General features: G+C 52.2%; 6 protein-coding genes across 6 annotated transcripts; 3 read left to right on the top strand and 3 right to left on the bottom strand.

Moving 5' to 3' along the window:
- Positions 1-1,138: 1,138 nt before the first annotated feature.
- On the bottom strand, positions 1,139-2,185 carry NCS54_01332500 (Hypothetical protein; the record flags this gene model as incomplete). Its single annotated transcript, XM_053158526.1, has 1 exon — positions 1,139-2,185. One exon carries the CDS (start codon positions 2,183-2,185, stop codon positions 1,139-1,141), a length of 1,047 nt encoding a protein of 348 aa, XP_053014501.1.
- A 515-nt stretch (positions 2,186-2,700) lies between these two features.
- Positions 2,701-4,460, top strand: NCS54_01332400 (Zn(2)-C6 fungal-type domain-containing protein; the record flags this gene model as incomplete). Its single annotated transcript, XM_053158525.1, has 2 exons — positions 2,701-2,807; positions 2,867-4,460. Exons 1-2 carry the CDS (start codon positions 2,719-2,721, stop codon positions 4,458-4,460), a joined length of 1,683 nt encoding a protein of 560 aa, XP_053014500.1. The 5' UTR covers positions 2,701-2,718.
- A 75-nt stretch (positions 4,461-4,535) lies between these two features.
- On the bottom strand, positions 4,536-5,588 carry NCS54_01332300 (NmrA domain-containing protein; the record flags this gene model as incomplete). Its single annotated transcript, XM_053158524.1, has 3 exons — positions 4,536-5,136; positions 5,203-5,432; positions 5,481-5,588. The coding sequence occupies 3 exons, from the start codon at positions 5,586-5,588 to the stop codon at positions 4,536-4,538; spliced, it is 939 nt and encodes a 312-aa protein (XP_053014499.1).
- A 1,665-nt stretch (positions 5,589-7,253) lies between these two features.
- Positions 7,254-9,010, top strand: NCS54_01332200 (MFS domain-containing protein; the record flags this gene model as incomplete). Its single annotated transcript, XM_053158523.1, has 5 exons — positions 7,254-7,355; positions 7,411-7,622; positions 7,677-8,661; positions 8,708-8,767; positions 8,819-9,010. The coding sequence occupies 5 exons, from the start codon at positions 7,254-7,256 to the stop codon at positions 9,008-9,010; spliced, it is 1,551 nt and encodes a 516-aa protein (XP_053014498.1).
- A 1,016-nt stretch (positions 9,011-10,026) lies between these two features.
- NCS54_01332100 (Beta-glucosidase) lies at positions 10,027-12,736 on the top strand (the record flags this gene model as incomplete). Its single annotated transcript, XM_053158522.1, has 3 exons — positions 10,027-10,161; positions 10,212-10,531; positions 10,588-12,736. The coding sequence occupies 3 exons, from the start codon at positions 10,027-10,029 to the stop codon at positions 12,734-12,736; spliced, it is 2,604 nt and encodes an 867-aa protein (XP_053014497.1).
- Positions 12,737-13,524: 788 nt separating this feature from the next.
- Positions 13,525-13,921, bottom strand: NCS54_01332000 (CVNH domain-containing protein; the record flags this gene model as incomplete). Its single annotated transcript, XM_053158521.1, has 2 exons — positions 13,525-13,718; positions 13,771-13,921. The coding sequence occupies 2 exons, from the start codon at positions 13,919-13,921 to the stop codon at positions 13,525-13,527; spliced, it is 345 nt and encodes a 114-aa protein (XP_053014496.1).
- Positions 13,922-15,218: the final 1,297 nt, after the last annotated feature.

The raw sequence follows: 15,218 nt of genomic DNA, 5'->3' as shown, positions 1-15,218 counted from the left end.
CTTGTAATCTTTCAAGGTGTGCATGGTGAGCTTGGTGGTCATGTGCTTTGGGTCCCCCCAGCAGTGGCTCAAGGCAATATATTTGCCTTGTCCATAGTCTTCACCCTTCAGCCCCTCGACCACCTTGACTATGATTTTCCCACAGTCAACATCGATAACTCTCGTCGGGAAGAAACTTGATGCGATGTTGCAATCTTGATGACTGTTTAGGCACTCCTGTACCCGTTGTTGTACCCAAGTAAGGCTCTCGTCAGATGAACTGCTTGGCACATCCTCGGTTCTGGAGAATATATCCCATGGGCAACTATCGGCTAATCGAGTTGAACTCAAGGTTAAGAAATATGCAAGATTTCAACAACGGACAATTCTCACCTTGCCTGTAGATTTGTATCCCCGTGGATTTATGTCCCTTTTTCGATACTTCGAGATCAAGATAGCAAGTACCAGGTTCAGAACCATCACGAACTGCCAGATCGAAGGTGTATTCTGACTCATCTTGAATGTCGAAGAGGCCCTCGATGCATTCCTTCAATACCTTGCAGGAGTAGCATCCCTTTGAAGCCGAGTAGACAATCTTAGAGACAGATCCACCGCCAGGTGACCCGTCATGGGCAGACCCGGGATTGAAATTTGTGCACACTGGGCATCCAGGCATCGCGTGTGTTCTTATTTGGTCTTCTAGCAGAATTATACTTGGGAAGGACGAAAGATAACTAGGAATCAGTGTTGCTGACAGCAGCCTGTCGCGTTGCTCACAACATGCATAACCAGGCGGTCAAAACTGGCAGTTTGTCAGATAGCTGTTGGTCTTGGGTAGGCTCCCTCGCAGCCCAACTACTTGAGAGGACCTGGAGACCGGCCCGGTTCCCCGTGCTTAGTTTCTGTTGCACCTGCAAGGTGTTTGACATGAAGTCGGGGAGACCAAGTACGGAAATAAGCGGGACTATATGTCACCTTAAGTAGTATTTCTTGCGTAAACTCAATATTTTATTACAAATTCGGCCTGTTCTCTATAAAAGAAGATACGGAGATCATTTCATGAAAACGACACGTAAAAACCTCGTATCTAGAACTATTTCTTTACAGGTATAAGGGTCCTCCAGCACACTAACTGCAACTAAGTAGGCTAAACAGATGCTCAGATATTATTTGCCGCAAGTTCCTTCTCCGTCCAATCCCAAAGCTTCTTGCCCAGCTCCTTGTTCTTCGACAACGCACTACCTCGTCCAGCAACTCCAACAGGCTCATAGTACTCTCCGTTTTCAACACCAGCCTTGGCTGTGGCTGCCCACAACTGACTCTTGGCACCCTCCTGCACTTCAACTCCAATGAGCGGAACGATGAACTTTTGGAAACCTCGCATGAGCAGGTTTCCGCCAGAGCTTTGAAGGTCCGTCTTGACGGTGCCTGGGTGGATGGACACGGATGTCAGCTCCGGATGGTGCTCAGAATACTCCTTGGCGTATATGAGATTTGCTAGTTTGCTCTGGCCATATAGGTTGTTGGGCGACTCGCCTCCTCCGTTGGTCTTGAGAATGCCGAATTTTACACCGCCTGAAACGCTAAACTTGTGGGCGACAGAGCTGACTGAGACGATCCTCACCTCGGAGCGAGAATCTGACCTTGTCCTGAGAAGCAGGGGAGTCAGAAGCTTGAGCAACAAGGCGTGACCAACGTGGTTGATTCCCCAATGCATCTCGTAGCCTTCCTTGGTTTGGCCTGGTGGGCAGCCCATCACGCCAGCGTTGAGGAGGAGAATATCGAGACGAGATACTGAGGACTCGAAGGTGCGAGCAGCGTTTTTGACGGAGTCGAAGGAGCCTAGATCGAGTTGGAGGAACCGAACAGACACTTGAGGCGCTGTCTCCTTGAGTTCGGTGATGGCGTTGTCGGCCTTTTGGGAGTTGCGGGCAGCGAGCCAGATCTCGGCTGGGTTATGCTTTATGAGGTCCAAGGCCGACTGCTTTCCGAGACCGATGTTGCCGCCTGTGATCAGAATAACCTTGCCGTCCAAAGGTGGGATGTCCCTGGCGGGATTATAGTCGTTAGGGGCCATGATGGTGTAGAAAGCAGGTAGTCCAAGAGAAGTATTAAATCTTGCGTGGCTTATAGAGCCAGGGTTAATTAGAACGGCTCGCAAGAGGGTGTGAGGTATCGATATCTTAAGTCGATACATGATGAACATGAGAGCGTTTTATATGTTTCACAGCACCAGATACCGGCATGTGAGCTGTATGTCCGATCCATGGTGCCGGATTTAACCAAATGCGTCTCCCGTTAAGGACCAGAAACAGGGTAGCCTTTCTGGCGGAATTGCGGAGTTTGAGAGACAGCATGATTGAGAAGCTGTTCCGGAGATAGGGGGAAACATTTTTGAAGCTCGCCTTGCAGCTTGACACCATTCCCAAACTCTATCGGAGAGTGGCTCAAACCAAAGGAGGATTAGACCAATCACATCGTGTAAATCGCGACAAGGCCAATCATGCCCCTAATTTCAGTTCCACTCTGATCGTCACGAGCGAACGAGATGAACCGTGATTCCTACGCAACGTCAAGTGGGACTTGAGCCATCTTCCGACGAATGGGCTCAGGACAACCGCGATCGAGCTAATCAGGTGCTTCCCGTGATTGTCTACTACTTGTCCCTGCTCCGGCGTGTCCAATTCTTAGATATCTCCGCTGCACACGAACCCGAAAGGACAGATTTACCCTGCTCGAATGATGAACAAACTACCATCAGGTCCTCCGAAGACGAGATGCAGCTCCAATACGCGAATCTACTCTAAATCCGGCTGCCGTACTTGCAAGTAAGAGTCTCCCACTGCCAGCACCAGCTAACTATGCCATCTGACACTCCCTTCCACAGGATCCGACGGCTCAAATGCGACAAGGGCCGGCCAGGCTGCCGGCGATGCCTCTCCACCGGCCGCGTGTGCGACGGCTACGGCGTCTGGGGAGAAGGACCCGTCGTGACGCCAGGCAATCTCCTGCAGCGGACCCTGCATGATCTGTCGACTCGCTCTCGAGTCGGTCCGAGGAATGGCTTGGAGCGAGAGAGCTTTGACTGGTTCCGACATCGAGCGAGCGTTAAGCTGTGCGGTGTTTTCAGTTCAAGATTCTGGGATACGTTGGTCCTTCAGGCTAGTGTGACAGCTCCCGCAGTCCTCCATGCACTGCTGGCCTTGGGCTCTGCTCACAGGTTAGAGGTCATCAGGTCATGCTTGCAGGAAGAGATCAATAGTGAATCTTGCGAACAACAGGAACGTTTCATCTTGGAACAGTACAACAAGGCCATTGCCTGTCTTCGGCCCCATTTTGCAAAGACTGACCGCGACGCCTCGTCGACTCGAATGGTTCTCATAACGTGTGCTATCTTTGTCTGCCTGGAGTTGCTTCAAGGGAGGTACATGGAGGGCCAAACTCACCTCGAGAACGGACTAAATCTCCTCAGCCAGCTTCAGGCCGACCTTCAGCCTGCGGGGACACAAGGCCTTATCGTGCTGGGCCACCCTCAAGAATCCCTCAACGACAGCTACCTGACCGAGGCGTTCTCCCGCCTCTATGCCCAATCATCACTCTTTGGACGCGTCCCAGGTGGTTGTTGCAAGTCGAAGTCATACGCTATCGCTACTGTCCTCGCAGACTCTACCATCCAGTCCCCACCTCCCCTTTTTGGCTCCATGGGCCAAGCAAGGCAGCATCTCGATGGGCTTTTCAACGCTATCCACTGTCTCACGGTACAGTGTCCACGCGAAAGCATAGTCCGAGAGGCTCCGATCGAGCTCCTTGATACACAAAGTCGCATCCTAACTGGCCTTCGACTCTGGCAACGTGCTTACAAAGTCTCCCGGCTCAACCTTACGTCGCAGCTTAATGTCCGAGACGCACTATCCTACCCACTTTTGACGGTCTATCACACCATGGCCATCGTCATGGCGACGACTTGCCTCGCCCCGCCGGACGAATCAATATTTGACTCCTTCGAGGGCTCCTTCGTCTCTGTGGTGTCGGCTTGCGAGCACCTGTTGGAAGATGCGATTGCCATCACCGTGGCAGACAAGGCGGAAGGATATTGTTCAGGAGGGTTCAGCTTCACAGCCGACATTGGACTGATACCGCCCTTGTACTACACCGCTCTCAAGTGTCGCGTCCCCTCTCTGAGGCGTCGGGCCATCAGAATGCTCGAGACCACCACGCACAAGGAAAGCATATGGAATGGAGCGGTGGCGGCACGGATTGCGCGTGAAGTGGTCACGATAGAGGAAGAGGGAGCCAGCGTCAATGTTGACCGTGACCACATTCCCCATGACACGCAGATGGTTGAACCCGGTCTGTATCGAGTTCGCCAAGTCTCGGTGGATCTCTCCGATCGTCTGGCAGAGAAGGCTATTTTGACGTGCGAAAGGAGACGAAGCGATGGGGAGTGGGGATTACTGAACAAGGTGGTCGATTTGAGCTGATGAAGTTGGCTCTGTATGCTATGCAAGGGATAGCCAAGCAAGGGAAATCGTGATCCCCATCCTTCTTGGTCATGCCTATTCCTTGCCCTCCCACGCCTCAGTTAACAGCTCCTTCATTGTCCTTAATTTGATGGCCGGAAACTCCTGCGCAATAGAGGGACCCTTCAGGTCAAACAGGCCGCCTTCAAACATGAGTCCAAACGTCGCCAAGATGCCTTGCAGCTGCTCCTTGGGGAGGAAGCCATACATGGCTGCGTGGCTGGGCAGTTCCGAGACCTTGCCCTCCTTCAACGAATCCACTGAATCATACGTCACGCTGAACTTGGTACCCTTGGCAGCCTCAGCGAGCGCGAGAAGCTGATTCCACGTCAATTTGTCTCCGGCGAGGTACGTCTCGGGCTGCCACTTGGACAGGGACAGCGACGCGGAGACAAACTTGGCGAGATCCACGGTGTAGGTGAATGCCACGGGGACATCACCAGACCCAGGAATAGCCGCCGCGTTGTTAGCCATGTCAATGACAACTCTCAGGATGGTCATATGACTGGGAAGATGGGGTGCGATATAGTAGTCGGCAAAATAGCCAATAAGCCATGAGGTGTATTCGAGGCTCGTCTTCTCAAGGGCGGCAGTGGCAGCCAGCTTCGCCTTTGCAATGGGAAAGCTGTCGGACATCCTACTCAAAATGGCAGACATGAGTTAGCGTCAAGTTTAATCACCCGCAGGGCTCGAGGACCCTTACTCTTGAGTGTACTTGGCGCCCCAAATGCTTGGAACGAAGCGCTTCGTGGTCTTGGCCCGATCGGCAGCCGCGATGAGGTTCAGTTCCGGCTCCACGACACCCATGGTGTTGAGAGTAGATATGACAGTCTCAATATTGTTATCTTCGAGGACCTTGGTCAAACCGTCGACATCGGCGTAGTTGACGGGCAGGATCTTTGCCCCAATCTGCTTCTGCTTTTCGGCATTGGCCTGCAAGATTGTCAGCCAATTGCCTACTGGGACGACACCAAGATCTACCTCTCTGGCTAGGATGACGACTTGGAATTTCCCGTCGGCGATGATGGCCTCGACGATGGTGCGGCCCAGGTTGCCGGTTCCTCCGGCGACTGCGACGAGGGACGACATGGTGCAGGTGATGTTTGGGGGTTTTCCAAGGATGTTAGTGCGGTTTTAGGTGAAAGATGAGATGAAAACGCAATAAGAGATTGCCGGAAAGCTGCCCTTGTTTATATATGCGAGGTCCCATGTAGAATTCCGTGTCAAGGACCAGTCTTCAATCAGCTTCCCACGGAAGAGCACGCAAGTCCGCAATCCTGCAAGAGCTGCAGCAAACAGCTACCAACTGATGGCATCGGAAAGGCGGTATCTCAAAATGCCGAGAAGGGCTCCGGGCCGCGCGGGTATTAAACTTGATGTCCAAGGCCGCTCTGAGCGAACTCAATCCAGGGGTTTGGGTTCCGTGAGAATCTGGCCCGACTGGCTGTTTCGCGATTCCAGCCATGTCATTGGACAGTGACAGACATTGACATCGAACCCCTGCCAGGCCAAGTCTTGATCCGAATCACTTGCAGCCACCGACATTTCACAGGCATGGTGGACACCGCCGCCGAAATGTCCACGCCCCGCGCGGACAAGGCCCCGCGCGGGCTCGGTCCTCTGCGGAGAGGGACGCTGTTTGACAGTCAGTCCATCATAGCGCCATACTTTCAGTTCCTTAGTAAGAGAGAATGCTCTTCATAGTTCAATAAAGGCCCCCCAATGCCAATAAATACAATCGTCGCACTCATTTGCCTGCCCAGTGGGTGTCTGGAAGCAAGACGTGTTTTGGCTGTAGGCAGTAGCAATCAACTCTGAGTCGTGCTTCTTTTTCTCTCATTTATTTCTTTATCTTTGACTCTCTCCTTTGCTTCATTTCTCTTCTACCTTTTTAAGTCTATTTTACGCTATGACTCAGGGCCAAACTTTAACAACGGCCTGGCTGCTCACCTTGGTCATCCACAGCGACCGCTTTTGCCTCTTTAATGCATCTAACCGAAATGTCTAGAACCGCCGATTAATCTGTTATTGATCTTGTATATCCCAAGTTACCGAATATTTCCGTTTTCGATAGTCACTGGATATCTCGAGGCTCTTCTCTCCTCCTCCCTCGCGAAATCGACAACCCCGAAGTGCTCGTGCCCCTTCGGATGGGCAGCCCTAATCGAGGGGCTTGCATGCTGGGTGAACTGTGTGAAGAGAAAGGCGGGGGAGAGAAAAAGAGTAATGAACAAGGAAAAAGATCTCCGGTGGGGAGTGGGATGAAATTTTGGGAATCGGGGCTCCAAGATTCAAGATCCGCCTTTGGAGGAGCATGTTCGGAGGAACCAATGTGGTGAGGGATGACTCGGATGGGCTTGGTCAAGGGCTCGAAGAAGCGGTGGGGGTGGGCTTCTGAGCGACCCCAACGGAAATAACACAATCGTAACACAGGACTACAGGTCAAGGGTACATGGACCTGATAGCACTAAGTTAGGGACCCAGGAGGATGCTATCTCGTAGACGAAGGCAATGATAAGCGAGATGGAGGGGAGGCTAGAGCCGAGCTCCAAGTTATCGACCATGCGAATTACCCAATGCGGTGATAACTCCAGTCCGGGGAAGACTAACTACTTGTGAGCAATAGATAAACTTGTGCCGCGTGCGGGGGCGGAGGGGGACGTCGCATCGAGGGCTGCTATATAATGGATCTTGACTTGTTGATACGAAACACGAGACAACAACCGCAGTAATCCCTCTTCTAATATCTTCATCATGTCTTTTGTCTCTGTCCTGTCCAGCTTTCCTTCATGGGTGCCGCGAAGGTCATGGCAGGTCAACATCCTGCTCATCTGCACCGCCATCAACACTGGCTCGGTACGTGTACCCCGAACATCACAGCCACCCTCTACTAATCAGACACCTCTTCTAGGTCTTGGGTTATGATGCCTCCATGATGAACGCTTTGAATATCCTGCCCTCGTACACGAATTACTTCAATCTCACACCAACTACGACGGCTCTCAACTCGGGTATCATCTGGGTCGGCGCGGCGATCGGTAGTGCCAGCTTTGCCAGGGTCCCCGACTACATTGGAAGGAAGCCTTCGCTCTTCTACTCCGCCGTTCTGGCCATCATCGGCGGGCAAGTTGAACTATCTACTCGAGACACCATAGAAAGTAGTTGACCATCAATTAGTGCCCTCACAGCAGCTTCTCAGAACATTGCCATGTTCCTTGTTGCTAGGTTCATCCTTGGCGCTGGCATCGGCGGCACCTACGTGGCAGTTCCAGTCTACATCTCAGAAGCCCTGCCTCTCAAGCACCGCACCCTTGGTCTAGGGCTCATCAATGACGTCTACTATGTTGGTGGCCTGCTCTCAGCCGGAATCACGTACGGCACCTCGTTTCTGCAGAGTACGTGGGCCTGGAGACTTCCGGCGCTGTGCCAGATTGTCTTTACTGTCATTTCCATCATTGCGCTTCCGTTCGCCCCTGAATCTCCCCGTTGGCTGGCGTACCAGGGCCGCAAGGATGAGGCGCTTGCCGCTATTGCGCAGGTCACCTCTGACGGTGACATTTCGGATCCGGCGGTTCAGCTTCAGTTTGTTCAGATTTGCGAATCACTCGATTACGAGAAGGAGATGGAGACACCTTCGATCAAGGAGCTCTGCGTCAACAAGGGATACCGCAAGAGAATGCTGCTCGTCTTTTCCGTCGCCATCTTCAGCATGATGACAGGCAGCAACATCTTCTCATACTACCTTGGCACTGCGCTTACAAACGCCGGAATCACCGACTCAACCGCCCAGCTCCAGGTCAACGTTGTCCTCAACGCCTTCTGCCTGATCATCTGCCTGTTCGGCACCTACATGGCCGATCGGATCGGAAGAAAAATGCTGGCCATCATCTCGACAGCTCTGTGCACCGTCACCCTCTTCATCATCGGAGCTCTGACCAAGGAGTTCGGCAACTCGACCAACAAGAGCGCCATCTACGCCAACGTTGCCATGATGTTCCTGGCCCAGGGGTTTTACAGCTTCGGATGGACTCCAATCCTGCAGATGTATCCTCCCGAGCTTCTCAGCTACCAGATTCGAAGTATCGGCATGTCATGGTGCATTACGTGGCAGAACATGACCATCTTGATCCCCATTTTTGCTTTTCCCATTGCAATGAACAACGTGAGTCGGCCAACGTGTAATGAGTGATGAGCTAACGCCTTTCTAGATCGGCTGGATCACCTACATGATGAATGGCGGGTGGAATCTATTTCAACTAGCAATCATAGTGAGTATCTTGTACCGCATCACTGTATGTAGATAGCTAACTAGAACAAAGGCCAAATACTGGGTCGAGACTCGAAATCTGTCTCTTGAAGAAGTCTCTCTTCTCTTCGATGGAGAGATTCACTCCCAGGTCACTGGTGTCAAGAAGATCATCGAAGGAGTTCCGTCCAAGTTGGATGCTGAGGCGGTTCTGGCCCAGGTCAAGCCCGACATCAAGCACAGTACTGAGCCAGTGGATGAGTAGATGGTTGGTACCCACGTGTGGAAATCGGAAATGCAGGGTAGTCTCTAGCGTTGTCAAGTCATGTAGGGGCAACTCAATGCTCCGATAAGCTTCAGTGGGTATTGTCAGTCTGGCAAGGGTTCAATTTCTAGCTGAAAACAAGCGACTGGGCTCTAACCTGTTAACTTGCTTCTCTGAAAGACTCATGCCCTGAAGCTATAGATAACTAACGAGATATTGATACACCGAGTGGATTTCTTCATAATGCAAGGGGGAAAATCCCCACACTCCTCCCCTATGAAGCCAGATGGCAATTAGTAGACAATAATAGTCCCTTATTTTGGCGTAGTCCTTTCACACTCGCAGGAGAAATATCAGGGAAATAGGACAAGGGTCATGTTAGTCCCAAGATGAAGAGCCACTCCAAACTTTAGTCGCTCTCGCTTCCAACACCAATCCAGGAAGGAACTTGCAGTGGTTAATCGGGGTTATCCTAGCATCTCCAGATTGCAACCCTTGCAGTGCCGGACAAAAGGAATCTCTTCCGTATCCCGCATCTCTCTGTGATAAGAGGAGATGCTGGCAGTCTAGGGTCTGGCTAGCGTGCCATTATCTCAACACTTGACGTCTTACACAGGGATCACTGAGTCGTGCTTCTCCACCACAACGACCAAGTCCAGTCCGAATCAGACAAGCTCCCCCGAGGATTTTACGAAGATGGCCCGAAGGCCCGTCTTTCCAACCCTTAACGCCAATAGAACCCTTGACATCGGCATCCCTTGATAACAACGACGGCTTGGAGCATCTGAGATAATACCTCATCTGGACATGTAGTTTATCTCCATAATAGGTAATACAACACGCTGCCGCTGATTAATCTCGCGTGAGGGGTCACACTTTGTATCATGGCTCGGATAAATATGACCAGGCAAACCGCTGGACGGAAACTCATGATCAAGCAGAGAGCGCCACTGGGAAACACGGCAGCATAACGCCTTGACAAGACCGGGCCTCAAGTGACTTTCCATTAACCAGCCATGGCCTCCCCTCGTACCGACGATGTTGAACAGCTTCTCCAGCTGCTTACCCTAGAGGAGAAGGTCTCCTTGCTGGCCGGAGCCGATACATGGCAGACCAACGAGATAAGCCGGCTCGGCATCGGTTCCCTCAAGGTTACCACCCCTGACAAAATGTGCCTAGTGCATAAACTGACTGTGATAAGACAACTGATGGTCCCTCTGGGGCTAGAGGTCAGCTCGCGGTCGACGGTCCTACCGCGGCGTTCCTCCCTGGGCCAATCTGCCAAGCAGCAACATGGTCCAAGCAACAGCTTCGATCTGTCGGTCGTCTGCTTTGCGAGGAGGCCAGGACGAAGGCGGCACAGATTCTACTTGCGCCAACCATCTGTCTCTCGAGAAACCCTCTTGGTGGCCGCAACTTTGAGAGTTTCGGCGAGGATCCCTTTTTGACGGGGTCTTTGGCCACTGAATATGTGGCTGGAGTCCAGGAGACGGGCCAAGTGATGGCGACTGTAAAGCACTTGTAAGGAGTCATATTCGACTTTTCGATCTTTGCTAATACGGCCTCTCCTCCCTCAGCGTTGCTAACGAGCAAGAATGGCAACGTTTCACCATCGATGCCAAGGTCAGCGAGAAGGCCTTGAGAGAGATGTACCTCAAGCCTTTCGAGATGGTGGTCCAATCAAACACCACGCCGGGCTGTCTCATGACATCTTACAATGTCATCAATGGCGCCCACGCCGATATGAACCACCATCTGCTCCAGAAAGTCCTTCGCGGTGACTGGGGCTTCAAGGGCCTCGTCATGAGCGACTGGGGCGGCACCAACTCTACTGCCGAGAGCATCATGGCTGGCCTCGATCTCGAGATGCCTGGGCCACCTAGCAAGAGAGGAGAATTGCTCCTCGAGGCTGTCAAGAAGACCGAGAACCCCGATAAGCTACTCAAGGCCATTGACTCCTCTGCCGGCCAAATTCTGTCCATGTGCAAGAGAATGGGACTCCTAGGGCTGTCTGAGGAGGAGGCTCTGCAGACTCGCAAGCAGCTGGAGCAGTCGTCAACAACACAGGAAGGCATAAAGCTTATGCGAACTGTGGCTGCCCAAGGAGCTGTCCTGTTGAAGAACGACAGCTCCACACTTCCTCTAAAGCCAGCTGATCTTTCAGGAAAGCAAGTCGCTTTCATCGGTCCCAATGCCTTGGTTGGAACGCCAGGCGGCGGTGGATCGGCCACCATGAACCCGCAATACCTGAGTCAACCTATGACCTCTTTCAAGGCTGCAGTCGAGGCACAAGGGCTGCACACTCGTGTAGTGTACACTCAGGGAGCATACTCCAAGAAGTGGTTGCCCCTCTTTAAGAAGGACCAGTGGAAGTCCCGGTCGTCAGGAGACGACGGCAAGAACTTGGTCCGCGTTGACTTTTACACTACTCGCGACCTTTCGGGTCCCATCCTCGAGACGCAGCATCGTAACAGCTCCTGGGTCGACTTTATCGACTCTGCACCGCTGCCTCTCCAAAAGGCTCACGTTCCACCATATTCCTTCCGTGTCACATCTACTGTACGTCCCCAGACCACCGGAAACCACCGGTTCGGTGTTGCGAGCGTGGGTGAAGCTCGCCTGTTTATTGACGGGGAGCTGGTCCTCGACAACTGCAACTGGAAAGAAACTTCCGAGGCCTTCTTTTCGTTTGGAAGCCGTGAGAAGATTAACTCCAAGCACATGAACGCCGGGCAAACCTACGACCTTGTCGTCGAGGGCTGGACGAAGCCCGGTCTCTCTGAAGAGGCATCCCTGCATTTCTTTTCAGGACATCCTTCAGTCCGCATCGGATTCGAAGAGGAGCTCCCGAAAGACATGATCGATACCGCTGTCAAGACTGCCGATGAGAGCGACTACTCGGTTGTTATCCTTGGCATTGACGACGAGTGGGAGAGCGAGGGTTATGACCGACAGTTCATGCATCTCCCAGGCACCCAGAACGAGTTGGCAGAGGCGTTGTTGACAAGGTGCAAATATCCTGAACGTCTGATTTTTATTAACCAGTCAGGATCCCCTGTTGAGCTGCCATGGGAAGACAAGTGTAGCACCCTGGTGCAGGCTTGGTACGGTGGCCAGGAAGCGGGCAATGGGCTGACAGACTTACTCCTGGGAGTCATCAGCCCATCTGGCCGGATGCCTATCTCGTGGCCACGCAAGTACACCGATCTCCCGTATGCCGCAGACCAGGAGATGTGGCCTGGAGTCGACGGCAAGGTCATTTACAAGGAAGAGTGCCATCTTGGATATCGACACTACCTACACAACAACGTGCGACCTCACTTCTGGTTCGGTTATGGACTGAGCTACACCCAGTTTGAGTCTTCAGTCAAGATTGAAGTCAAGAACCCAGATTCGTGGAGTTTCAACGCTACCGTCAAGAACGTCGGCAGTGCTGATGGCGAAGAAACAGTTCAATTGTATGCCTGGCCATCTGGAAAGGACGCCGAGAGGCGACTGGTTGCTTTTGACAAGACTCCTGTGTTGAAGCCAGGCGAGGAGGCTTCCTTGAGGCTTAATGTGAGAAAGCGAGAGCTGGCTTCCTGGGAGGGTGACGTTGATGGTCCATGGGTGTTACCGGAGGGGGTTTGGCAGTTTGCTGTTGCCAAGCATGCTGGTGATACCGATGTGAAGGCCATTGAAGTGCCGGTGCAGTCAGCTAGGACATGGAAGGCTTCTGAGTGGTAGGAGAGGGTGTGAACATCTGGGGCCGCATGAAAAGACAAGATAGTAGTATCAGCGAAGGATAAAACACCGCACTGCTCACATATACTACCTGCAAGACAGAGAATGTGAAAATAGACATTTGCTGAACTAATTAGTTCGATGCGTTCAAATCTCTTGCACTAAAACCCGGAAAGGTGTCATATCCCGCCGATTGCATCATCGTAAGGGGCACCTTGCTGTTATTCTGCAGAATGAAGGGTCAGCGACAGGGGTGCTTGGGACTTGTTCCTCGGCGATGGTTTTGTTATGATGTGTCGAGAAGTCCTTCCGTTATCATCCTGCCCAGGCTCACATTATCTGGCAGGTGCCAGATTGTCAGGAACTGTTTTATTAGATAGAGCTTGGATGGTGAAGCCTTCGACCTAAGGGGTTTTTTGTGGGAATAGGGCTCTCTACCGCGCCGAGCATCGACCATGAATACTCACTCGCCCAGTAAGTCAGCGATAGCTTACGTGTACACTGAAATTCTCCTCTTTATGGTGACCTTGTCATTATCCGATTGGTACAACTGGAGCTCCAGAGAATGGCGAGTTGATGACGCAAACCAGGTGTAAACGGACTAAGTTTCGGCACTGGTCGCAGCTTAGGCCTATGTCATGCTAATAGAGAAATGTATGGATGTAATCAAGGCTTTTTATGTTCAATTTCAATCTTATATGGGTTTATTCATGTACATTCCCGTCCAATGCGACAATGTGCCGCTTCCAAATGCATCAATACTTACCCGACTGTATTGCCTCCAATTAGTTTCAAGTCTGTAGAGATGGAGAACTGAATAGCATACCGTACTCAAATTCGCCGCAGTTGTTGGCGATGTATTCAGAAAGATTAATGTCAGAAGAGGTTTGCTCGCCATCCTCGTTGTTGATGGTGGCTCGGAGGACGGGAACCTCGTCATCGCCCTCGAGGCCGAAGGAGATGTCCTCGGAGGACTCGGAGAAGTCTACCGGTGTCAGTGACCGCATGAGAGTCCAACGACATTGGTTATGGCCTACTCTCGCCACCCCAAGTGAGGGCGCCGTCGCTGACACCAATGACAGTGTCGAGGTCAAACTCGGCTTCAAGGTACTCCTCACCGTTGGAGAGCTGAGCCTTTAGGATGTTTCCCTCGACTGTGATATCGGTAGCGGACTCGTGGAAAGACATGGTGATGAGTGATGGTAGGTCGAGGTAAGCAATTGAGGGGAGTTGAGCTGCGATGAACTTGTTGGAAGAAGATGTTGGTTGAGTTTGATGAGGGAAAGAAAGGAAGAATCTGGTCTCTTATTATAGTCCTAGGTCTACGCAGGAGGCCTCATCTTTCTGACTGCATACCCTGTTGTTGATCAACATTATCCGCTTGTTGGATCCGCGGCAGCCAAGTCGCCAAGAACGCCTGGGCGCTGTCGATATAGTGGCCTTGTCTCACAACAAGCACGAATAGCCCATTTCAGCCCTCCTCCTCCAAGCACGACGAGTACGAGGGAACCCGATGTGATGGACTTGGCGTGGAGGGACAAGACGGTAAAGCGGCACCACAACACGGCGATGAGGTCGAATCAGATGCCGCAGACCTGCATAGCCCCCAGTGTGCTCCAATAGGCGATAAGCCAAGCAGGGCCGACAGTTGACAGCGTATCTTGCGCATACTCGGGGTCTCTGGTCTGACGCGCTGGTTCTGTAATCCCCCGGAACAAGTCGAGCCGAAGTGCATGAGGATGACTACGGGGATAGGAGGCCAAAGAGGAGGAGCTGAAACCTGCGACGAGGGGCTGATTCGACCCCTTAAGGACACGTGGGGAAATGCCAACATAGGGCTGATCGAGGTGGAATTCTGTAGTGATGGCTCTACTGCAAGTCTGCCAGAAGGTCAGATTGTCCTGTGTCGAAATATCGCAGAGGATGCCCCCTTTGGGGTCCGACCCATGTATATCACAACCCCCCGCAAACCTCCAACGGGTATTATGTGCTCGGCGACTTCCTCCAGTGGCTGTATACTGCCGTTTCTATTGATAAAGCGTCGGTCGCACACATCTCACGTCAGCTGCAGACGTATCAGAACATCTCCATTGTGCGATGATGCTATTTTCGCAACTTTCATGTTTGGGGCTTCTTACATTGGATACCAATGCGTAAAGCGCTGCGCCTACCCTTGGGGATGTCGTGACAGGTGGGTGCACATTGCATGCTGAATGCATGAGCCAAGGAAGGGGACTTGCTGTGGTATTTGCACAACCAAGATAGAAGGGTGTATGCGTCATCTACCAAAGCCCCAACCAGACGAAGTCTGCATACCATCACGCTCTCTTGATGTCCTATGGCTCACGACAAGAGACGATAGCCCCAGTTACCTCGATATAGCACTCTTCATATAGGCTAATATTATATCTAGCCAGGTCTTTCGTCTGCGAGCCGGGAGGCTCCGCATCGTGATGCTGTTTGTGCAATGAATATACATGGGCGT

The sequence above is a fragment of the Fusarium falciforme genome, chromosome 11, assembly GCF_026873545.1.
Source record: "Fusarium falciforme chromosome 11, complete sequence".
Lineage (NCBI taxonomy): Eukaryota > Fungi > Ascomycota > Sordariomycetes > Hypocreales > Nectriaceae > Fusarium > Fusarium falciforme.
Note: the sequence above shows the minus strand (reverse complement) of the source record. Positions and strands in the feature narration are given on the sequence as shown.